Below are 25,356 nucleotides of genomic sequence, written 5' to 3' on the forward strand. Positions count from 1 at the left end.
TCCTCCTAAATCTACTTGTCCAATTATGTTCTTTTCTCAACTTCCCCTTTATATATTTTGAAAAATAATTACCTTCTTATATAACATAAGGTAACAGGAAAGCTTTCTCTTCTTGCATACCATGAAATTGGGTTTTTGAAACTAAATGGGACTGTAAACCTTAAGTCTGACATGTTTCTAAGGTGGTACACTCATTATGAACATTCAGGAGATACTCTCTGTGGGTTCTCTAGGTAGAAGGTACATTTCTTAGACTTAAAATTTAAAAGGCCTTTTTGGGGGCTTCTTGATTTAGAGCTAGTCCCTAGTTCTAAATAAACATTACAGACAGCCCTCTGTGCATCCTAGACTTCTGCCTTAGGAATAATTTAGTGAGAGAAGAAACTGAACTTTCTGGAATTTCTTTTTTCTCCTCCTGTCACCTTAGGGTTTTTCACCTGGAGTTCTAAGTATATCTTTTGGATTTTTATTTTTGTTTTGTAAATCTTTCTGTTGACCCTAAAATTTTATGGAAAGGAATGTTTATAATAATGTTAAACAGCCCTTTAGAAACATTTCAAACAATGTATAATAAAATCTCCTGTCTTACTAAAAGCAAAATAACTTACTGGGAAAAATACTGCATCGAGATCTTCACGTCGGAAATTCTAATACCATCCATGTCAAAAGTACCCATTGTGAACTTGCTTCTGATTATCTTATTAACCTGCCTCATGACTATTCTCATCTAGAAAATAGGATTAAATGACCTCAGAAGCCCCTTTAAACACTAATTCTTTTTTTTTAAGACTTTATTTATTTGTCAAAGAGAGAACGCACGCAAGCACAAGCAGGGGGAGCGGCAGGCAGAGGGAGAAGTAGGCTCCCCGTGAGCAAAGAGCCCGATGCAGGACTTGATCCCAGAACCCTGAGATCATGACCTGAGCCGAAGGCAGACGCTTAACCGACTGAGCCACCCAGGTGTCCCTAAACACTAATTCTTTATGATACTGTAGTATATAATTTGTGCTAGGGTTTTATTTATCTGATTGGTTATAAGGCTGAAGTAGGCATTCATGTTAATTTGATGAAGATAGCATTTCTTAGTTTTTATTTTCTTAAAAAAACATGTACATATTTGGAAGATGGACTGGTTGGAAAGATTTCATGAGTGTTTGTCATTGTACACTATTTGAATGGGAAATCTATCTGTGTTTATCAGAAAATTAATATTTCATGTTTGAATTGTCCTTGTTACAGGATTGGATGGAACGCTGGGTTGATGATGCATTTTGGAGCTTCCTTTTTTCACTTATCCTTATTGTAATAATGTTTTTGTGGAGACCATCAGCAAACAATCAGAGGTACCTAACATGGGAAAATTCACATTTGGCAAGCATTTGTTGATCACTGCTACTGTGTTCAAATAAAAACACATTTATAGAAACTGAGGCCGTAGTCTTCACTTTTAAAGGAGTACACAATCAACTAGGGAGACAGATATAATGTAAGACAGTGAAATAAGATGTATAAACTAGGAAGTCCAGGGGGAAGACTGAAGAGGGTTGAGGAAGCCTCCTTGAAAGGCAGCATCTTCCTCGAGGAAAGAAGCAGAACCGTGAAAAGCTGAGCTGAGAAAGAATGTACATTTTCTGAGGTAGTGGGGGAAAACATGGTATACCTTGGAGGTCATTGAGGCATGCATTTTTATTAATACTACTTACTTTGGAGGGAAATAAAGCTTGAAGGGAAAAGTGGAACCAAAATATAAGGAGCTTGAGTTTGGTAAGTTCAGGTTGTACCATTCGCTGCATATGATAGGAAGGCCCACCTGCCCTTGCCTCATTCCTCTTCCCCAAGGAAAGGGCTGTGAAGTTTCTTGAATGCCTTTCTAAGGAAAAATGGAAAAGTATATACCAGTGTGTGTTTCTCCCTCTCTTTTTAAAAGTATATAGTAATTGGGACACCTGGGTGGCACAATCGGTTAGGCGTCTTGACTCTTGGTTTTGGCTCAGGTCGTGATCTCAGGGTGGTGAGATCAAACCCCGAGTCAGGTTCTACACTCAGTGCAGAGTCTGCTTAAGACTGTCTCCTCTGCCCCACCCCACTGTGCGAGCATGCACACACCCTCTCTCTCTTTATGTAAAATAAATAGATAAATCTTTTTTTAGAAAGTATATAATAATTATAAGTACGTACATACACATATACACCATTCTGCACCTTCTTGTTTAAGATCTATCTTTCTATATCTTGTATAGCTCTACCACATTTTTTTTAAAAGTAGGCTCCATGCTCAACATGGGGCTTGAACTCATGACCCTGAAATTGAGAGTCATATGCTGTACCGATTGAGCCAGCCAGCTGCCCCTAGATGTACCACATTATTTTTAATGGCTCTTTGGCGTTCCATAATATGAATGTAGCCTAATATGTAGAAGCAGTACCTAGTTATTAGGGACTAGTTTGTTTCTAGGATTATTGTTATTATCAGCAGTGCTTTCTGAATGTATTTCTGACCTAGCAAATGTGGCTTAGTCAGTAAGCTTTATTTTCACCAGTAAGATTAGCAATTTACCTTTTGTTAGGGGATAAGTTAACAAGTAGTGGGCAGGGAGGGTTTTTGACAGGGAGAAAAAAGTACATCAGGAAGTTCCTTTCTCTGAACATTGCAGAACTGCTTTCCAGAAAGATCTTACCCATTTACACTTTCACCAGCAGGGCTTGGGAGCTCCAGTTTCACTGTTTCATCGCTGATAATCTTTCCTAATTTGAGAGTAAAATAATTGAATTTTTTAATTTGAATTTATAAGAAATTTTTTAATGTAAATATTTTTGTATGTAATGATGCTTTTAGGTATGAACTGAAAACCGAACAGGTTTAAATGCACTAGTAAAACTACTCTTCCTCGTTTCTGATGTAGATATGCCTTCATGCCGTTAATCGATGATTCTGATGATGAAATTGAAGAATTTATGGTACCATCTGAAAATTTAAGTGAGTGATATGTTTTCTTATTAAATGACCATTTAATTGTAACTTGTACCTTTACTTATGATGCAAAGTCACATTTTTTTCCTGTTAAAATAATTTTAAAACTCTATCTGCCAAAACCCCTATTATGGTAGACAGTCACAAAAGGAAGAGTCAGTAATGAAATTTTCAAGATCCTTAATGTAGTTTGAGCTTTTGTTACCTGTTCGCTTCTAAAGTCTAAGTATTAAAATAGATATACTGTTTCACACTAAGAATTTAGTTTACATTGTGCTTAGCTCCTAATAATCTTCTTCTTAATGATTCCTAAATTTCCTTGAATCACCTCTTCTTGCTCTTCAGAATTATATATATAATTTTCTGTTCATTCCCAAAGCGTTTCTAATTAGTTTTAGTGCTATTTTCATCTTTCAATTAATTTCTACATAGCATTTTATCATTTTATTAATTTTACCATAATACTTTAAACATTTGTTAAGGCAATATCATTACATAATTCAGTTGCTAAGAATAAGTAAGTGTAGAGCTATAACATGTTTATGAATTGTAACTCTCAACATTATTAAGCAGTCAGTACCACAAACTGATAAGTAGAATCAGTGTAATCCCAATCATAATTCCACCTGACCTTAAAAAAAGTACAAATGGTTAATCTGATTTTGTTTTGTTTTTTTTAAAGATTTTATTTATTTATTTGAGAGAGAAAGAGACAGAGAGAGAGGGAACACAAGCAGGGGGAGTGGAAGAGAGAGAAGCAGTCCTCCCACTGAGCAGGGAACCCGGCTCAATCCCAGGACTCCGGGATCATGACCTGAGCTGAAGGTAGACGCTTAACGACTGAGCCACCCAGGTGCCCTGGGAGAAGAGAATCTTAAGCAGACTCCCTGCTAAGCATGGAGCCCAACTCGGGGCTCGATCCCAGGACCCTGAGATCATGATCTGAGCTGAAATCAGAAGTCGGAAGCTCAACCGACTGCGCCACCCAGGTGCCCCAGTTAATCTGATTTTAAAATGTATGTCAAAAAGCAAGGACCTAGAAGAGCTCAAACATTCTTGTAGTTACAACATGGACAAATCTTGAAAACATTATGCTAAGTGAATCACAAAGCCAATCATGAAGATCACAGATTATATGATTGCAGTTAGATGAAAAGTCCACAAAAGGTAAATTCGTAGAAGACAAAGTATATTGATGATTGCCAGGGGTTGGTGGAAGGAATGAGTAGGGAGTGACTACTGATGGGCATGGGGTTTCTTTTTAGGTGTATGAAAATCTGAAATTAGTGGTGATGGTTGCATAATTCCTTGACTATCCTGAAATCTGCTGAATTGTTCACTTCAAGATGGTGCATTTTATAGTGTGGGAATTTTATCTCAATAAAATAAAATTAATGGACTTATAGTAATTTCAAGACTTATAAAAATATCAAGTTATATTAATCAAGATAGTGTGGTTTGGCAGAAGGATGGAAAAACACAGCAATGTATCAAAATAGAGTCCAGAAATAAATCCACACATATATGGTCAGTTGATTTTGTTGTTGTTGTTATTGCATTAAGTAATAACATATTGAAGAGTGTACTTTTACAAGTACCAAATTGATTCCATAGAATAGGTTTCTAAAAGTTTTGTTTTTAAAAGGAATGCAACAGAGGCGCCTGGGTGGCCCAGTCAGTTGAAAGTCCAACTCTTGATTTTGGCTCAGGTCATGATCTCAGGATTGTGGGATCCAGCCCCATATTGGGCTCTGTGCTGGGCGTGGAGCCTACTTGGGATTCTCTCTCCCTATCCCTCTGCCCCTCCCCCCTCTGAATGAATGAATGAAAAAAATGAATGAATGGAATGCAATAATTAAAGTAGCTTCAAACTGGAAATCTCATTTGTCAACTGATTTTTGACAAGGGCACCAAGACGTTATATGAGAAAAGAATAGTATTATCAACAAAGTGTGCTGGAACAACTAGATAAACACATGGAGGGAAAATCACCTAGACTCCTTACACAGATACCACATAATAATTAATTCAAGATGGACCACAGACCCTAGATGTGAAAACTTAAACTATAACTCTTCTGGGGGCCCTGGTGGCTCAGTCATTTAAGTGTCCAACTCTTGATTTTGGCTCAGGTCATGATCTCAGGGTTGTGAGATTGAGCCCCATGTTGGGTCCACACTGGGTCTGGAACCAGCTTAAGATTCTCCCTCTCCCTTTGTCCCTCCCTGCTAAAAAAGAAAAACTATAACTCTTCTGAAAGAAAACAAGAAAATGTCTTTATAACCTTGGGTTAGATAATTTCATAGGACATTAGCAGTTACCATAAAATTTTAAAAACTGCTAAATTAGACTTCACAAAAATTAAAATACTCATCAAGAGAAACTTAAGGAAATGAAAGGCCAGGCTTAGACTGGAGTAAAAGGTTATGTGTACATGTATCTGACAAAGGACTTGTATCCAGCCCTAGACTGGAATAAAAGATTCTCAGTACATATATCTGAGAAAGGACTTGTATCCAGAATATAAGTAAAATCCCTATAAATCAATTAAAAAAACTCAATTTGTAAAAAACAGAAAAATATTTGAATACACTTCACCAAAGAAGACAAAAGAATGACCAATAAGCATGTGAAAAGATGCTTGGTCATCAGGGAAACAAGTTAAAATCAGAGTGAGATACCACCACATATCCACCAGAATGGTTAAAATTTAAAAGACTGACAGCATGACATGTTGGTGAGGATGTGGAACAGTTATATTACTCAGACACTACTGGAAAGAATATAGAGTAGTAAGACTAATTTAAAAAATGATTTGGTTCTTAAAAAGGTAAACATATACCTACCATACAACCCAGCCATTCCACCCCAAGATATTTACCCAGAAGAAATGATAGATATGAAAGCGATGTTCACAGAAGGACACTGATGTACACTATTATTTTCAGCAGATTTATTCTTAATAGTTTAAAACTGGATATAACCCAATGTCCATCAACAAATGAATGGATAAAGTATTTGTAGTATACCACACAATGGGCTACTGTTCCGTATCAAAAGTAACCAACACTACCACATAAATAAATCTCAAAACCTTTATATTGAGTGAGAGTAGCCAAATCTAAAAGAATATAGAGTCCATGGATTATGGTTCTATATATGAAGTTCCAGAACAGGCAGAACTAAGCCATGGTGATTATGTAAATCAGAACAATGGTTGCTTCTGGTAGGATTAGGATTGACCAGAAAGGAATTTAAAGACCTTATGTAATGTTGAAAATGTTAAATGTCTTGACTGAGGTGGTAGTTACACAAGTGTATATGCTTGTAAAATCTCTTAGACTGTACACTTAAAATTTGTGTATTTTATTATGTTGTACCTCAATTTTAAAAATCAGTGTATTGCCCCATTAAGAGAAGAGATCTCAAATGTTGGGATTTTAAACGCCTCACAGAAACATTGTTTGATCAAGGAACCTCATTTTCATTCATTGTATCAACTTATGATCGTAACATACCAATTGACCTTGTTTATGGAGAAGCACGATTTGCAAATTATTGTAATAACTAAAGTGATTAGTTATGGGGCAGAGATTACGTGTCAGGCACCTTATATACGCTAACTTGTTTAATGCTCTTGTTTAATGAGGTGTAGATATCAGTATTATCCCATTGTGTTGCTGGGGATGGTGAGTCACAGAAAGTTAACTGCTTTGCCCAGGGTTGCATAGGGAGAGCCAGAATCCTTGGTGGGGCAGTCTAGTTCCAGAACTCATGCCCTTAACCTCTGCTCTGAAACTGGTAGCAGAAAGGAGAGCCTGGTCAAATAGGAAGAAAATCCTTCTCTTTCCCATTTTATTTTTATCATAGGCACATTCCAAAATGTACACATCAGAGAAGTAAAAGCACAGCCAAAGATGTGTTTTATTATTGAATATGATACTATAAATTCTATAGATTTTTAAATCCATAAACTTTAAAATGTATTGAAACTCTCTAAGGAAATATGTATATGTTTACTTGTTTGTTTAAACTCCTCTAAAACTAGGGGCACCTGGGTGGCTCAGTTGTTAAGCATCTGCCTTCGGCTCAGGTCATGATCCCAGGGTACTGGGATCGAGCCCCGCATCGGGCTCCCTGCTCCTAGGGAAGCCTGCTTCTCCCTCTCCCACTCCCCCTGCTTGTGTTCCCTCTCTCGCTGTCTCTGTCAAATAAATAAAAATCTTTAAACTCCTCTAAAACTAGAATTCAAACTAGCCTCTTGCAAACCTAGTTGTTATTGCAGACATTCGTGAAGTCTGTTAATTTTTGCCATCCCTCCTACATTTCCAAGTCATGTTAAAGCCAGCACCCTGCCCGAAGTTTCTGCTATTAACTTTCCTTTAAATATATACATATATAAATAATTAGTATATGTAAAAATCTCTCTATATATAAATCTACATATATAAAGATAAATATAAATCTTTGTTGGGCTGTTAAATATGAGATTATGAAAGAAAATATTTTATAATTTATTTCTCTCCATAATGTTTCTCATTATAGCTGAAGGAATAAAATTAAGAGTCTCAAAAACGGTTTCCAACGGAACAGCTAAACCTACTTCTGATAATTTTGTAAGTATAGTATGTATTTAATAGAGTCTGTGTCACATTCATTGTCAGGAAAACATTCTCTACTAAGGTTTTTCGCACAACACCCAGTGTTACCAAGCAGCGATACCGGTTAAGGGCGACGGCTATAACTGCGGTAGCTGCCGGCTCCCGGGGCGCCATTCTTGGACCAGCATGAGCATCACCTGGGAGCTTGTTCGACACGCAGGCTCAGGCGCACCTCAGACCTACTGAATCTGAATCTGCTTCTTCACAGGATCCTGTAGATGACTCCTATGCACATTAAAGATGGAGAAGCTTTGACGTAGTAGAAGCTTGTATTAATTTTTCCACATTTTATAGTGATTTTTGAAGGCATTTCAGATAACATTTGTTGTCTGTTAGGAAAGGACTTTATGTATTGCCTATGCAGTTAACAAAATTAGCATTTGTTATAGAACTGTGGAAGCTTGAAAAAATGGTAAAATAGAGAGTAGAGATGAGTTTTTTAATATTTTAGGCATATTAGGCACAGCGGAAGTGCCTCTCATACAGTTTTATATTCTGCTTTCTTATAAGTGTGTATGTTGTGATTAATAGAGTATAAAACTTATGTATGCTCATAAGTTCTGACAGGATAGATGATCCATGAGAACAGTCTGATCTGTTGGTTTGGTAAATTTTTTCATTTTTATTTTTGGTAATCAATAATTTCTTAAAATGTGTGTTCTTTGAGTAGTTTTATGGTGATTTAAACTTTAAAAATTACAGCAGTTTTAGAAAGATAATTATCATATGATCCCACTGATATGTGGAATTGAGAAACAAGGTAGAGGATCATAGGGGATGAGAGGAAAAAAATGAAACAAGACAAAACCAGAGAGGGAAACAAACCATAAGAGACTCTTAATCTCAGGAAACAAACTGAGGGTTGCTGGAGTGGAGGGGGGTGGGAGGGATGGGGTGGCTGGGTGAGGGACACTGGGGAGGGTATGTGCTATGGTGAGCGCTATGAAGTGTGTAAGACTGATGAATCACAGACCTGTACCCCTGAAACAAATAATACATTATATGTTAATTAAGAAAAATTAAAAGTTTTAATTATCTGGTGTTAGAGCTATTAAACTTTAACTTCATTAAGATATTTTCCTTTTATTTTAGGGATATGTCTCAGTTTATTTTAAAACTCAATGCTTGCAAACACATCAAGGGAATACTTTATTTCTCTAAATTAAGGGCAGTCAGCTCTTGATCAGGAGCCTTATCTCATGACTTATTTCTCCTTGAGACTTGCTCAGAGAATTGGGGTTCCTATTAATACTGGCTCAGTTGCTTTGTCTCTCTCCTAGGTGAGCAAGATGTGATTAATACTAGAACCAGAGTATTCCATGTAGCCAAGTAGATCACAGAGAAACATTTTGATTTACTTTATTTTATAAATCAAAATACTTAATATGCATTTTTTCTTTCTCCCAGTGAGATAACCATAAGCAAGTTTCTGTTAAAAAACAGATACCCTCACTGACCTACTTTCCTTTTCTTGTCTCCAGAGAGATGAGCATAAATATAAGAGACCGAAATAAATTGGCTTTTGTAAATTTAGAGTATTTGTACTGTCATCTTTTTCTGTTGAAAAATTATAAACTCATTATAATAGAACTAGAACAAATTAGGAGGCATAATGAATGCTAGGAGCAAAAAGCCAATAAAAATCAATATTCTTGCTATTTTCTGTCTTACAAATCAACTGTGTTTCTACCGTGTTTTTTCAGGACAAAAAAAATAACACCTTGCATCTTTAGATAGGAATAAAATTAAGAAGTACAAAATTCCAAAGTTCAAATTTTTGTTTGGCTATTTAAGAGAATACTGGCATAATTTCTGTGTGGCATAAGTGCCAACTTCTTAGGATATGTAGAAATGCAGAGAATCATGCATTTGAATTTTAGTGCTTAAATTTATACATTATGTTTTAAAATTCTACTTTCAGGTGATACTAAGTAAATGCTAATATTTAAATAATTTATTTCTACAGGATGAAGATTTGAAGTGGGTGGAAGAAAATATTCCCTCTTCATTCACAGATGTGTAAATATCCCCTGTTAAAGTTTGAGTCTAAAATTTAGGTTATCGTATAAAGAGATAATTTTCATACTTTGTCATGTACTTTTGGAACATCATACCTCCATATGTTTTTATAGGCCCCCATCACCAGCAAATGACTGGTTTCATGTCAGACTACAAAGAAAACACAGCCCTGCCTTTTTCTTTCTCCTCCATTTTTCCCTATACAGCAAGTACTTTAATACCTATGGCCTGTAACCAACTCCAGCCTTTTCTGATCTAAGTTTTTCAGGATTAGAATCATTTTATTTCGTTTCAACTTTCTATTATGGAGACGTTCAAACATATGTAAAACATTTTTTTTCAAACACATGTAACCACAATACCATGTATGGTGGGGAAGTCATTGGAGGAAAACATGAGCATCGGAAAAATAGAGTGCAGAGAAAGCCCCTCAGGAACTTTGAGCTAATCAGGATCTAGGTCCTGCCTGACAGAAGAATTCTATGCAGCTATTTCCGCCACAAAAAACAGTAGGACAGCCAGATATGATAACGTTTTCATATACTATTCTTTCCTTTCCCTGCTCCCATTTACTTCCTATTCAGACAGTTCCTGTCAGAGTATGAAATTCTGTTTGCATGTCATAGGATAATTTGAATGGACCATGAATAACATATGATGCAGTCTATTATAAGATAGACAATATGGCTTTTCCTTAATCTCTGACAAGCCATAAAGGACACAGCTTAGCAGAGTTCACCTCCCTCTTCAGTGTACTCAGTACATCTTGATAAGTTTTAAAGTCATTAACCTCACAGAGGAGCTATTTTAAGATTGCTAGTGTTTATCTCCAGACAAAGTGCTGAGCACCCAACCGTTGTCTTCTGGGTCTCTCAGGTTCTGGTTCATGTTTCCCCTAAAGCAGTCTTCTCCCCTGGATTTTCCTTAATTGTAATATTACAAGCAGTCTCGCCCGGCCCCTTTCTCATACCTGGCTTGTCTCCCAGTTCTCTTTCTTCTGCCCTTACCATAGCCTGCTCTAGATCTAAGTGGCGTCCTCTGGAGTCTTGCTGTGATGGCACTTGTATGTTGCAGCTCCAGCACATAGACTTTGCTCCCCCTCTCAGTGAGGGAGAGCCATCACTCATCGATGCTCTACACTTGGCTTTTCTTTTTAGCCATATTATCTTTCCCAAGCAAAGGTTATATTGTATAACTCTCTCTTCAGTACCTTCACCGGTAGACATCCAGTCAGTAGTAATAATGATATGGGAATTAAACAGATACTTGATTCCATAAATACCACCTTTCATAATACGTTGACTCATCCCTCTTTTTTTTTTTTAATATATATATTTAAGGTGTACGTGATCCATTTGCTCAACATACGCATAGTGAAATGATTACTGTAGTCAAGCTTATTCATCCCTGTTAAGTTCTCACAAAAGCACGGGGTATCAGTTAGATAAGACATCACTACTCAGATACATGTCCAACTGTTGAAAGTGAAAAATAACAGGGGCTTAAAAAATAAATCCGTAGTTGGAGGTCAGTTGTGTTTGGAATTATTCATTTGTATGGTGTATTCATTGATATTCTTCCAACATATTTGCCTCTAGAATTGGTCATCTTGCCTTGTTTCCATTTTGAAGTTACAATTATTTTCCCATTTCAGTTTTTAACTGAAATTTTTTTAAGTATAGCACACATTCTGGAAAGTATAGAATCCTAAGCTCCAATAAATTTTCAATATGAGCACATTCATGTAACTAGCACCTAGATTAAAAAAAACAGAACATCACCAGTGCCCTAAAAACCCCTTTGTTTCCTCCCAAATCACAACCCCACTTTCCAAAATGTGCTGCTCTCCTGGTGTCTCATAACTGTAGATTACTTGTGTCAGTTTAAAAAATGTATCCCTCGCTAATCCATCCATTTTCTTGGCTGTATAGTATTCCATGTGCGACTATAGTAATTTATCCATATGGGTTATTTTCAGTTTGGGGGCTATTAAGAACAATATGAAAATTCCTCTCCATGTTTGTTGGTGAACGTAGGTGTTTATTTCCATTGGTTGTGTCTATCCAGGAATGAGAATTTGTAGATTACCAAATATGCCTATATTCAGCTTTAATACATACGCTAGCCTTTTAATAACATTGTCATCTGTTTTTGTTTTGTTTCAGAGCTCTTCCAGTGTTAGTGGATTCAGATGAGGTAAAACATATTTTTTGCTTATTTTCTTGGTGCTGTTATTTTCACAAAGTAGAAATGTATTTCAGAAAGAAATTCTAGAACTTTATAAAATGATTACAAATTGAGCAGGTTGGAAGATGGTGCACTGATTTGCCAGTAAAGTGTAAAGGAGCTCGATCCTCATTTAAAACAGGAGCAAGGTAAACGCTTGTTGGTATGAAGGAAGGGAGAATTATTTTATAAGATTTCAAGTCTCTGATTTTCTAACATCTTGTACCTTGGTAAGAGTTTAGAATACTTTAAGATGGCAGTTTGTCTAAATTAATCTCTTATACTTGAGATATTTTGTTGGGGTATTAAATAGAGTTTCTGTCTCATTTTCATTTACTAAGCAGGAGACTTGAATAGAGGATGTGGATTTGAGAAGGTTTGGGGGAGAAAAATGAGTTATGGATCATCTGGACATTGAAGGGTGGCCCAAGACGGAAAGAATTCTGAATTGTAAGAATTAAAGGGTGGATGTGGGGAGCAGGAGCTTACAGGAAGGAACAGTAGAGGAACCTGAGTGGTAGCTGAGGCGTGACTTAGGTGGTGGCTAGGGAACAGGACAGAAGCCGCTGCTGTGTTGACTAAAGGTAAGGGAGGTGACCGGCTGCAGCAGGTTGATCTTGACGGTAGCGGGAAGTTTTGAGGAGGCTGCAGTAGACTTGCACCTGGCTACAAAGCAGTTGAACTTAAGGATTTAGAACTCTACGGAAAGATACACCCTGGAGAATTGCTTTTAAAAGGGCATTTAGAGGATTCATGTGATAAATAATTTTATCATTTCAAAATATATGAATTGTGTAAAGTGAGGCAAATCCCCAGATGAACTATGCCTAGGAAATCCATGTTAGCCCCATCCCTGCCTCTCACCAGTAATTCTGAACTCCAGACTTTTTCCAGCTAGCAGGATGTTCAAGTTTTCTGAACTTGCCAACAGATATCCACCATACGTCACTAGAAGTGTGGATTGTCCGGTGTTTATTTTCTGTATCTGATATTTCTGTGTGTATCGTGGAATATACTTAGTCCCCCACAAAACTGTGACTGTTGAAAGATTAGAGAATTTTGTTATGTTCTGGAAGGAGTATCAACATTTGCAAGCATATCATTTTTTTTTTTTTTAAGGAAATCATGACCAGATCTGAAATGGCAGAAAAAATGTTCTCGTCAGAAAAGATAATGTGATTGGAACCCATAGAACTGAAACCAGGTTAATGGTGAGAGACTTCCTCAAGACTGAAAGAGAGCTTTGTTGTGATATAGTGCAACAAGGTTTTATTGCATTATCTTGGAAATCTGTGTATTACAACTAAGAATTCAGGTGGTAGGAGGGTTCTGCGACCGTTTTAAGCTGCTCTGGAATGTCAGCTTCTTGTCCATTAATTGCCTGGATTTCGAAATAATCTAAGAAAAGTATTATGATAAAGAAATATGCCCAAATGCCCTTAGCTGAGAGGTGGCAGGGACGTGGATTTGGGTTTTCTCTTTTCTCTGGAAAATATATCAATTCCAGACTTAAAAATACTTTTTACATAAATACTCCTACTATTCTTCCACTACCCTTTGAGGTAAATGATGTGATTCTTCTGTAGTATGGTAAAGCAGCATCTCCATCTCTTGGGTGTGTAGTTACTAGATGCAAAATAATTTTCTTTGACTTTTATACTGAAGTGATTTGAAATTAAGTAAAACTTGGTTAGCCTTAGAACATAAGCATGTTTATATGGTTAGCTTTGTTGTGTGGGTGTGTGAGGCTGTGGGTGTGTATACGTATTCATACGGGTCCACACAAAGTCCTTGTCTGTAAATATCACCGTGCACACCAAACCGCAGAGTTGGGTCCCCTCTGTCTGGGCTCAGGGAACACAAGAACACAGGAAAGAGGTCTTGATGGTCACTTCCAAGGATCTGCTCTGCCATTGTCCCCTCACTCAGGCCGTATGTGCACGTGCTGCTGTGGAATCTGTCTGGGGCAGGTGCTAGACATGTCACCACTTCGCAGTTTCTCTCCGGCAAGCTGGGGGGCTCATTACCAGTGACCCTTGTAGACACCAGAACTTCCTTTACATAATCTTGGTTTATTTGGTTTCATAATGAAACATATGTTTATCTGCACAGTATATCACTGTTAATCTTGTAATTAATTTCTTAACCTTCAACCATGTTTTACATATCATTTTGTTACATTATATATGTAATACATGATTTGAAAATTTTTTGTTTTAATATTTTTTTAAGTGCAGAACATTCTAAACTTGAAAGGTAGTTGAATGTAGAATGTTGGAAATGTGAATGTTTTGCTGCTTTCATGACCAAAGATACAGGGCTAGTGGACATTTAGAATAGGAATAGAAGTTAGAATCTTGTATATCTTTCTTTGAAGAGGTTCTAACCTTGTGAATTGAGAATGACTTCAGAGAATTTTGACTGAGAAGCATTTAAAGCTTTAACCAGTACAAACACTTAAGTATAACTGTTAATTTATTTTCATTGTGAGCCACAAAACAAAATTTTTTCTTTCAGGAGCCTACCTTTTCAATTTATTTCTCATTTACTCTTGTCATAGGAGTTAGCAAAAAAAAAAAAAAAAAAAATTCTAGTAATAATGTGTCTTGAAAGATACTTTCAAATTTATTTTTGATAGAGAACACTGAATGGTTTGGGGCATCCTTCCTAGGAAAAGAATGTCAATTAGTGTGGGTTCCATTCCTTATTTCCATTTCTGCCACAATAATGGGCCCCCACCCACTACATTTCCCAGCATTTATGCCCATTCTGGCTTTGGTATATTTTACCCTGGGCCCAGTTGTTTCAGAGCCGGAGGTGACCCTGCCTTCTCATTCCTAACATTTTTCTCTACTACCATTCCCAGATTTTGAGGCAGACCCCCAACTCATCATATGACTCCAGCTGAAGTTTGAAATACAGGGTCCTGGGCTTCCAGCCTGTAGGAGCTGCAGATGTAGTGGGGCAGGAGTGGGGCGTCGATTGTGAGCACAGGGGACACTGCCTCTGACATAACCTCAGTAGTGGGTATAAAAACATCTCTCTGTGGCTGGAGCAATAAAGGATGCGATGTGTATAGCTCAGCTACAGGCTGAAAAGCAAACTTTTCTCATCTTCTAGAGAAAGCAGGTTTCCCTCCTGATAACCTTGTCAGAAATGTTGTTTTTCCAAGGGCATATATCTGTCACTTTCAGTGATAATTGTGTCGTCAGTTGATGTCTCTTGACCTAAATTGAGTATTCCTATGGAAGGTCCTCTTAGCCCCCTCATATAAATAGGAGGGGGTGTCCTAGGGCTGTAGCTGTGGTTCGTCTGAAGGACACTGGGGAAAAGTGATACCTGGGGCCATTGTACAGCTCATTATCCCAGCTTCTGCACAAAGTGTCCAGAAACTGGCCATCAGAGCTTTTGAGTTTATCAGATCAGTTTATTCTTGGGATGCCACCAAGATGGGTCTCACTGTAAATGAAGGAATCTGAGAAGAGTCCAGTTTTATGTGTTTCTAGACAAAATACTTAAGTGTTCTAATGCAAGTCATGTTAGATTTATATGATGTGTGAAATTTGCTTACAAGGGAATTTTCATGATTTGAGTTAGATTAGCATTTAATTATCTGCTTTGAAGGATAGTTAATTTATTTCAAAAATAAGAAAAAATAGATGAATATGTGAATTTTTTAAGACTGAGAGATGATGTCCTTTACTTTTCCTGTAAAGAAGATAATTTTTAAATCTTTCATATCCTGTAGAGAAAACCAACTTTTCCTCTGTGATACAGTACATTATGTTTGCACTACTATAATGTCAAGACTGAAAGTATAAAAAATGCACATATAAGATTGATTTTTATATCTTTTTTTTAAAAGGGGTTTGAGGTGCCTGCCTGGCTCATTCAGTAAAAAATACGACTCTTAATCTTGGGATCGTGAGTTCGAGCCCCACGTTGGGGGTAGAGTTTACTTTCAAAATAAATAAAAGGGGTTTGAGTCTGTTGCACTAAGCTATACATGACTAGTTTAGAGAGATGTTATGCTAGATTTAAAAATCACTAGTTTTGGGGCGCCTGGGTGGCTCAGTCGTTAAGCGTCTGCCTTCAGCTCAGGTCATGGTCCCGGGGTCCTGGGATCGAGCCCCGCATCGGGCTCCCTCCTCTGCAGGAAGCCTGCTTCTCCCTCTCCCCCTCCCACTGCTGTGTTCCCTCTCTCGCTGTGTCTCTCTCTGTCAAATAAATAAATAAAATCTTTTTAAAAAAAAAAAAAAAAAAAAAAAAAAAAATAAAAATCACTAGTTTTCTTAATGTGTCTTTGTATGATCAACAGCATGCAATAAGCAATACAAAACACCAAGCCTTATACTTACAAGAAAGAAGTTTAACATATTGATAAAGTTCTAAACATATCAAATGTATATAAGTGACAAAAGTAGGATTTTAAGGAAATGTACAGTATCTATAGAAGCTCAGTACTGCATTAAGAAACTTCTTTAGAACTAGGAAAGCATTCATGTATTTGAGGAGAAAATTTAGGGGTTTGAGAAGTTCTATTTTTCTATTTAAAAGGGTTAAATTATTGTATAATTTGGAAGAAGTTGCTTTGGATGTAGGACAAAACTGTTTCAAAGATTTTTGTTTGAAACGTTGATGTATTTTTGTGCCTTAATATTTGTTCTGACTTTTAATAAAATGCTTTCTGAAATTCTGGATGGTTGATTCTAATATCTGTTAGTGCTAGATTATGTAGAGCTGCAGGATATGTAGACCCAAATAGATGGCAGGCTTTAAACAAAAGTCTTAAGACAGGAGATGCACTAATTAACAAATATGGAAAAGTGTTCAACCTCAGTAGTGAGCAAAGAAATGCAAAACATGAGGCCCCTGGGTAGCCTTAGTCAGTTAAGCATCCGACTTTGGTTTCGGCTCAGGTTATGAACTCCTCAGGGTCGTGAGATAGAGCCCCGTGTCGGGCTTTGCGCTCAGCAGGGAGTCTGCTTGAGATTCTCTCTCCCTCTCTCTTTGCACACTCTCTCTTTCTCAATAAATAAATAAATAGGGGTGCCTGGGTGACTCAGTTGCTTAATCATCTGCCTTCAGCTCAGGTCATGATCCCAGGGTCCTGGGATCGAGTCCCTCTTTGGGCTCCTTGCTCAGCAGGGAGCCTGCTTCTTCCTCTCCCTGCCCCACACCACCCCCCATGCTCTCTCTTGCTACCTCTCTCTCTCAAATAAATAAATAAGATCTTTGAAAAATAAATTTAAAAATCATTTTAATGCAAAATAGAAGATGGGGGAATTTTAAAAATTAACAGGTTTATACTAACACATTTGTAAAATCTGTTTGCAAAGTCTGATGAAATGAACACACTCATTAATGATAGTAATGTACTTGATTCAGTCTTTGTGAAAAGAAGTTCAACAATGTGTTTACGACCTTTGGTTGCTGCCAATTCTGGTGATGTTTTTAAAAATGATTCAAACTATAGAATAAGGCTTCTGCATAAAAATGTTTATTATAGCATTATTTAAAGTGGAGACAGAATTAGAAACTAAATGTCAACAATAGAATAGTAAGTGAATTATGGTCTAGCCAGATACTTTATGGGATACTGCAACCATTAAGTTACGAAGAATTCATAAGAACATAGAAAAATACTTGTAAGATACAAAGTCACTGTTGTGAACTCCTATCCATGAAAACACAAAGTAGAGAAAGGATTGAGTGAAAATGCACCACAATGGCATTCCTGGTTAATGTTTAGATTTAGCTAAGCTGTGGTCACAAGGTGATTAAACATTTCAGAAGGTTAAGACAAAAAAGTTTATTTCTTGATCATGCATCAGTTCTGGGGTAGGTATAGAGGTGGGCAAGGCAACCTTCCCCCACACATCCCTCAGGGTCCCAACGTTTCTCTCTCTCTTGTGGGCCCTCCAGCTCCTAGGCCTGTCATCTGCATGTAGCCGACAGAAGGAGAAAGGACAGCCTGGGAAGTTTTGTGGGGCAAAACCCGGAAGTGTTGCTCATCACTTCCGAGCATATTCCATGGACAAACAGTCACGTGGCCACACAAAGTGCCAGGCATCTGGGAAATAAGAGCCATGCACCTGCCTACTGTTCTACTCTACGAAGGAGAGAATGGATTTGGGGGACAGCTAGTGGCTTCTGCCACAGATTCTTTGGGAGCAGTGGACAGAGGAGACAAAAACTTCTGCCTTTCTATTTTCTAAGGTAAACATACGGAGATACGGTGATAGTCCATAAGTAGGCTATGTGATATCAGAAAATCTAGAAAAGCACACGGTGTCAGAACACAGCTTAATTCATTAATAAATAAAATCCGTCCTGCCCCAAGTAAGTATATGGAACATGGAGAACATTCTTGGAAATTCTCCCAGCCTCGGGAGTGGCCAAGATGGGTATCCCCCTGAGGAGAAGGAGGCCTGTTGTAATAACAGTGCTGACAGTTTAGGGAGGGTTGGGAGTGCTCACAGAGTGGCAGGCTCTCTTAACCATCGTAGTCTCCGTAGTCAATAAGGTAGGTGTAGCCACTGAGTTTATAGATGAGAAAACAGACTGAGCATGGCTGAATAACTTGCCCAAAGTCACCCTCCTAGCAAATGGAAAGCTAGTATAATACTGGTGGGAAATACCCTTGAACGGTTTCTACAAAGTCCTGGCAGAGAGGAGGTACATGGTTGCTTGTTAGAGGATTAAGGTCATGTATCTGAAGTGCTTGGTCCTCAGGCCTTCACAACACAGCGAAGTTATAAAAAATGCATCGGCGATTGTCATGGAGGTTACTGAGACCCAGCTGAAATAAAGTTCTCCCTATGAAATTCACATTCTAAGATTTATTTACATGTGTTGCAATGGAAGTTTCCCAGGGCAAGTTATTATTGCCCCTTAAGTGATAGTGGATTTACTATTTACTGCTTCCTTTTTACGATTTACTACTATTGCTAAATTCCTATTAACATAAGCTGGTATGGTTCTGATTCAGATGTAAATAATTTTGACAATATTTCCTTTAAATCATTGTGGAAAAGTAGTAAAAAAACTGCAATGGAAGCTTATGTACAGGAAAACTTTTAAAAGCTATCCAGCAGATGGTGCCAAAGTAATTTCTCTGGGAGAGTTCTGGTCTGTAATTCTTGCCTTTAACATTTTCTTTAATTTACTTACCAAATGCCATTAAACAGATTTAGCGATGAAATAAAAAACTTTTTAAAAATGTACACAAAGGGGCACCCGGGTGGCTCAGTTGGTTAAGCATCTGCCTTCTGCTCAGGTCATGATCCCAGAGTCCTGGGATCGAGCCCCGCATCGGGCTCCCTGCTCGAGGGGAAGCCTGCTTCTCCCTCCCCCTGCTTGTGTTCCCTCTCTCGCTCTCTCTCTGTCAAATAAATAAATAAAATCTTTAAAAAAATAATAATAATAATAAAAATAAAAATGTACACAAAGAGCACTGCCAACCCTGGGGAAAAAAAATAATGTATTATTCTAAAATGCATTTGTGGATTTCAAGTTCTGATAATGGAGAAGTACCTTCGATTGGACCAAACTTCCCTACAAATAACAACTCTCGACAAAATTTAAGTGACAACTACGTGAAGACATTGGCGACAGACACAAAGCAGGGAGGCATACATAGGAAGGGATTCAACACTTGGATGAAGGGAACTGCACTAGGTGATTTCCCTGGTTTTTTATGGCTTTTTCACTGATAGCAGGCCACAGTTCTTGCCAGGTATAGAGATTAAATCTGGGTATAAACCCTGATCTTTTCCTTGCTGAACTAGAAGACAGAGATTAGAACTGCAGTAGCTGGGAAGTTAAAGAATTACCGAAAGAGAGAAACACAAAGAAGGTAAGCACCACATCTGTGTATAAACCTCCCAAATTTCTGGCTCACTCTGTACGATGCATGTACGGGACAGACTCCATGCAACCCATCCAAAGCTAAGAAAGTAGAACTGAGATTTCTAACATAGGAGACAAAGTTTGATTTGAGTCCAACCCAGTAAACCGCCTGCTTAAGAAAATGATGTGGGGGTGACGTCAGAGATAACAAGGGACTAAGGACCTCTGGAAGTCTGTCCCTTCATAAAAACAATGAAAAACTCATAAAAACTTTCAGAATTAACTTTCAGAACTCTGGAAATTAACCAGTCTTGCAGCAACCTGAGGAGCATTTATGCAAGAAAAAATGCCTGAATTTCAGTAAGAACACCAAGCTTTCCTTCCATCTGTCCTACTCCCCTACCCTGTTCCCCAGCACAGCAGTGGCCTTCAAAATTAAGGGCCCACATTCCCAGTACTGCAGGGAGCAGAATGGAGCTGGAGATCTTTCAAAATCTCATTTCCAAAGAATTGGCATTCATTGACTGGTCTAGTGGTTTCTTGGAATTCACCACTAGAAAGGCTTGTCTTTATCTGACCTGGGCCAGAGCTTGACCAGTGTTAAAAGCTTTTTCCTTGGGGACATTTGTTAAAAGACATTTGCAGTCAAGTGTTTTAATGTTGTAGCTGCCCAAGGCAATAAATAACAATGGAAGCAAACAATAGACTAACCAAAAGCCTCAAAAAGTAAAACTAAAAAGAAAAGCTCCAATGTGTTTCTGGGCATCTAAAAGGCCACATGTATATGTAGGGCTTTGCACAGCAGAGTATAAGCAGGAAGTGAAGGTTAAGGCAGAGTTGTAAACCGGCTGTATGAGAGTTGAAGATGTGTCTTACCATAGACACAAGCACCTTGACAAAGACCAGGAGATTTGTTGGTTCCAAGAATTTAAGGAAAATTCTGTCCAATAATTAATAATTAGCTGACCACCAATAACTAAATAAAGACTTCAGTGACCATATATTACAAAAGATATAGATGTTACAGAATTAGTTCAGAGAAGTCACTAAACAAATATAACAACAAGCAGCAACAACAAAAAACCCTAGGGAGAGGGAAAAATCTGATTTCCAGAGGTGCCACATTATTTAAAATGCCCAGTTTTCACCAAAGAATTATGACACACAAAAAAAAATAAGGGGGAAAAAGCAATGGATAGAAAATGTTCTTGAGAAAGATCAGATGTTGGACTTACTAGACAAGCACTTTAAGTCAGCTATTTTATTTACTTTTTTAAAATTTATTTGAGAGGGAGAGTGAGTGAGAGAGAGAGTGCATGCACAAGCTGGGAAGAGACAGAAGGAGGGAGAAGCAGACTCCCTGCTGAGCAGGAAGCCCAATGCGGGGCTCGATCCCAGGACTCTGGGATCATGACCTGAGCAGAAGGCAGATGCTTAACCAACTGAGCCACCCAGGTGCCCCTAAGTCAGCTATTTTAAATATGTTCAATGACCTAAAGGAAACTATATCAAAAGAACTAAATAAAGTAGGAGAACAACAGCTCACCAAATAGATAATATCAGTAAAGAGATAAAAGTTAAAAAATGAGCCAGTGGGGCTCCTGGGTGGCTCAGTCAGTTAAGCATCTGCCTTTGGCTCAGGTTGTGATCCCAGGGTCCCGGGCTCGAGCCCCGCATCGGACTCCCTGCTCATCAGAGAGCCTGCTTCTTTCTCCCTCTCCCTCTCTGCCCCTCCTTTGCTTGTGCTCTGTCTCGCATGCGCTCTTTCTCTCAAATAAATAAATGAAATCTTTTTTAAAAATGAGCCAAATAGAAAGGAAATAGAAATACTTTTCTGTTGAGAAGTACAATAACCGAAATGAAAAATTTACTACAGGCTCAATAGCAGTTTTAATCAGGCAGAATAAAGAATCGGTGAACTTGAATATAGGTTAATTGATATTATTCAGTCTGGGGAATAGCAAGTAAATAGAAAAAAGAAAAATGAACAGAGCCTCCGAGGTCTGTGGATCATCATCAAACATATCAATATATGCATAATGGGAAAATCTGAAAGAGAGGAGAGTAGGAAAGAGGTAGAAAGAATACTTGAAGAAATAACAGCTGAGGGCGCCTGGGTGGCTCAGTCGTTAGGCGTCTGCCTTTGGCTCAGATCATGATCCCGGGGTCCTGGGATCGAGTCCCACATCGGGCTCCCTGCTCGGCAGGAGGCCTGCTTCTCCCTCTCCCACTCCCCCTGCTTGTGTTCCTGCTCTCTCTCTCTCTCTGTCAAATAAATAAATAAAAATCTTTAAAAAAAAAAAAAAAAGAAATAACAGCTGAAAACTCACCAACTTGGTGAAAAACATTAATCTACACATCCAGGAAGATCAGCAAACTCCAAGGGGTATAAACTCAGAGATCCATACTGAAATACACCATAATCAACCTAGCAAAAGACAAAGACAGAATTTTGAAAGCAACAAGGGAGAAGTGACTCATCACATACAAGGAATGCTCAATAAGATTAAAAGCTATTTTTTCATCAGAAAACATGGGGGCAAGAAGGCAATGGGATGACATATCCAAAGTAGTGAAAGGGAAAAAAAACACCTGCCAACCAAGAATTTAATATCCAGGCAAACTATCCATCAGAAATGAAGGAAAAATAAAGATACTCCCAGAAAAACAAAACCAGAATTCTTTGCTAGCAGTCCTGCCCTACAAGAAATACTAAAGAGAGTACTTCAGGCTGAAAAGACATAACACTAAACAGTAACTTGAATGAAGCCATAAGTGGTACCAGTAAAGGTAATTATGTAGATAATTACCAAAGACAGTATAAATGTATTTTTTGTTTGTAACCCCTTTCCGTGTTATCATTTCAAAGAAGAAACTTCTGGCTCACTTCCTTGATGTAGTGTGAAAGCGTGATGTAGAGCCTCACACAGGGCTGTGCCCCAAGCTGGCACTCAAAAAATATTTGTGTAATGAGTGAATTGGACCAATCACTGCACTCCTTCTAGATCACCCCCTACCCCTGTTCCTACCTAATTATCCTGGGTCAGGCTAACATGCTGGGTTTTGTTCCTAGGACCCTTTGAAGGTGTTTGGTGGGGGCTGATGACATTTAGAATCACAGATGTGGGGTGAAGGTGGGAAAGGGAGAGAAGCAGACCCAAATGAGCCAACAGGCAAAATAAGCATATGAACCCCCCCATAGGGTAAGCAACATGGTGTGGAGCACCATAAGGGACAGAGAACCCTACAGGAATGGTTGTTTCAGGCTGGGTGCTGCTTCTGGTTGGGTGTTAAACAGATTTCTATAGCAAATCTTCCTGTCTCGTTTTGCATCCCCACATTACACAGGGAACACAAGTGTATCAGCAAAAGCACTGATCCCAGGAGATGGTGATTGATTCTGTCAAAAAACTTCTAAAATATATTTTTTAAAGATTTCATTTATTTATTTGACAGAGACACAGAGAGAGAGGGAACACAAGCGGGGGGAGTGGGAGAGGGAGAAGCAGGCTTCCCACTGAGCAGGGAGCCCGATGCGGGCCTGGATCCCAGGACTCTGGGATCATGACCTGAGCGGAAGGCAGATGCTTATTGACTGAGCCACCCAGATGCCCCTAAACTATTTTCTTTAGATGTGTAGACCCCACCACCACCACCAATCCCTGACATTCTGGAATATTCTCTTGAAAACTAAATACAGAGGAAACAGAAGAAGTAATATAGAAGATAGACCCATTTTGTTAAAGTCAAAGCTTAGTTTTTGGAACGCTGAATATAGGACACTGGGCTTATTTTCACAGTCTGCTTTCAGAGAGCCCTGACAGGTTCTGGGCTGCAGGGGGGCTGCCTTGACCACTGGGGGTCAAGGACAGTTGGGGACAGAGAGAGAAGGGGCAGTACTGCTGGGGCAGAGTGACCTTAATTCAGAGCAGACATCAGAATGCTAAATGGAAGGTGACCATAGGACAGGGGCAACAAACAGAAATTAGTAGATAGGAAAAAAAATCCCTGTTGAAATTTAGAAATGCTTAAAAAATATAAAAAGAAGGAGGAAGGAGAGGAGGGAAGGAGGGAAAGGAAAGAAAAGGAAAGGAAAAAGGCAAAACAAAACAAAAAATTCTGTAACTGTAACTAAAATTCCTGAAATCCTATGCGCCTGTATTTAGGTGAAAGGTGCCGAGGCGGAAGGTAGCCTGTGCGGGAAACAGCACAGCTCTGGGAGGGGACTGAGTCTGGGGTTTACATATCTTGGGCAAGTCACTCAACCATGCCCAGATTCAGCTTTATGAATCCACAGGGAGGGCAAGAGGGGAAAAACAAACGCTTCCTGACATCTGCCAAAGTCTGGCTCCCAGTGCACAGCCGGAAGTGGGCTGAGAAGTCTTGGCCTCCAGGGCAGGTCACCATGCAAACACGAGGTGGGATAAAATACATATTAAACATGGCCATACCAACCAGAACCCAATCTTTCATTAGTGGGAGGGAGAGAGGAGGGTAAGTGAAAGGGGCTGGGGGAGCACTGGCTTTGGCATCAAGGGCAAACACATGAGATTGGGGCAGAAAACCATAATTTCCACAGGCTTCCTGGGATTGGGCCACTGCTGCCTGGTCCCTCCACTTGGACAGGGAAAAGCAATGTTTTGCCCGGTCTCCAGGAATGCAAACTAAGATTACATGGGCCCCGCTCTACTTCCTGTGACAGGAAGGTGGAGGGAGAAGCACAGTAGGATTTCCTGGATAATGAATGCTCAGGTGGCCAGCCTACACCACACCCTCACTTTCCAGGGGACTCCAACTTTCCTTTCTGCCTTCCAATGGAACTCTTGGTCTGAGACGACAGTCTTCTGAACTCCCTTCCTTGAGCTCTGAGTGGGCTCTGCTAAATGAAATGCGGAAAGGAAAAATAGATCTGAGACTTGGCCAGACTTGGTGTGCACCCATGACATCTGCAGTGTTGCCTTCTGAAAACATTCTTCCAGTAAGAACTTAAATAATGGTTTCCAGGAGCTTGGGGCTGAGGCCATCTGGTTCCTCCCACAGCCCCTGGATGCAGGGGACTTCAGACCACTCATGTCTGCCCTTCCCAGCGGGATTTCCCAGCGACTTCAGCAAAGCATCCAAAGTTCTCATAACCCGGCCTTCGTTTTAAACGGAGTTCCTCCTTCCCGCTTGGGAGGGGAGAACTATCAATGAGGAGGACAGGAGATTCTTGGTCCCCGTGCATGTGGGTTCTTGTTCCCCACTAGCATGACTGAGAAGGACTCCCCTCTGCTCGATGGAGAACTTAGGCAAGTTTATGAAGCCCGTCTCCCGGCCCAGCTGGTCCTGCTCTGAATGCCGTGGAGGAAGGTGTCCCGGACGCGGGCTGCGAAGTAGGGCAGAGCTGGAGCGGGATCGCCACTCCGCCGCCCGTGGCTGGCGACGCGCGCCTCGGTCTCCCCAGCGGGGCCAGGGGACGGTCGGGGGCGGGGGGCGTGCGGGGCACCGGCCACGCGGCCTCGGCCGCCCTGGCCCGCGAGGCCCTCCGGATGCCCGCGCTCGTCCTCGGCGTCGCGCCCGGCCTCCTCGGGGAGCCGCGCGGGTTGGGCGCGCTCCCAGGCGCATTCCTGGCCGGGCAGCCCCTCCTCC

At 39.4% G+C, this 25,356-nt stretch overlaps 1 protein-coding gene across 3 annotated transcripts in view; it reads left to right on the top strand.

The window, feature by feature from the left end:
• TMEM87B (transmembrane protein 87B) overlaps positions 1 to 19,344 on the top strand; it is a 52,827-nt gene extending 33,483 nt beyond the window's left edge. For 2 of the 3 annotated variants that reach the window (XM_045884550.3, XM_045884549.3), the window contains exons 14-19: positions 1,240 to 1,343; positions 2,904 to 2,977; positions 7,517 to 7,587; positions 9,599 to 9,651; positions 11,817 to 11,847; positions 12,997 to 16,470. In XM_045884550.3, coding sequence (XP_045740506.2) covers positions 1,240 to 1,343; positions 2,904 to 2,977; positions 7,517 to 7,587; positions 9,599 to 9,651; positions 11,817 to 11,847; positions 12,997 to 13,056 — 393 coding nt within the window. In that variant the 3' untranslated portion in view covers positions 13,057 to 16,470. Of the gene's footprint in view, positions 1 to 1,239; positions 1,344 to 2,903; positions 2,978 to 7,516; positions 7,588 to 9,598; positions 9,652 to 11,816; positions 11,848 to 12,996; positions 16,471 to 17,802 lie in introns of those variants that run through there. The other variant, XM_064572207.1, reaches the window with a different exon arrangement.
• The last annotated feature ends 6,012 nt before the right edge of the window (positions 19,345 to 25,356 follow it).

Source organism: Mirounga angustirostris, unplaced genomic scaffold (genome assembly GCF_029215605.1).
Source record: "Mirounga angustirostris isolate CCGP_5_RB_7025 unplaced genomic scaffold, mMirAng1.0.hap1 SCAF_10, whole genome shotgun sequence".
NCBI classification, from domain to species: domain Eukaryota; kingdom Metazoa; phylum Chordata; class Mammalia; order Carnivora; family Phocidae; genus Mirounga; species Mirounga angustirostris.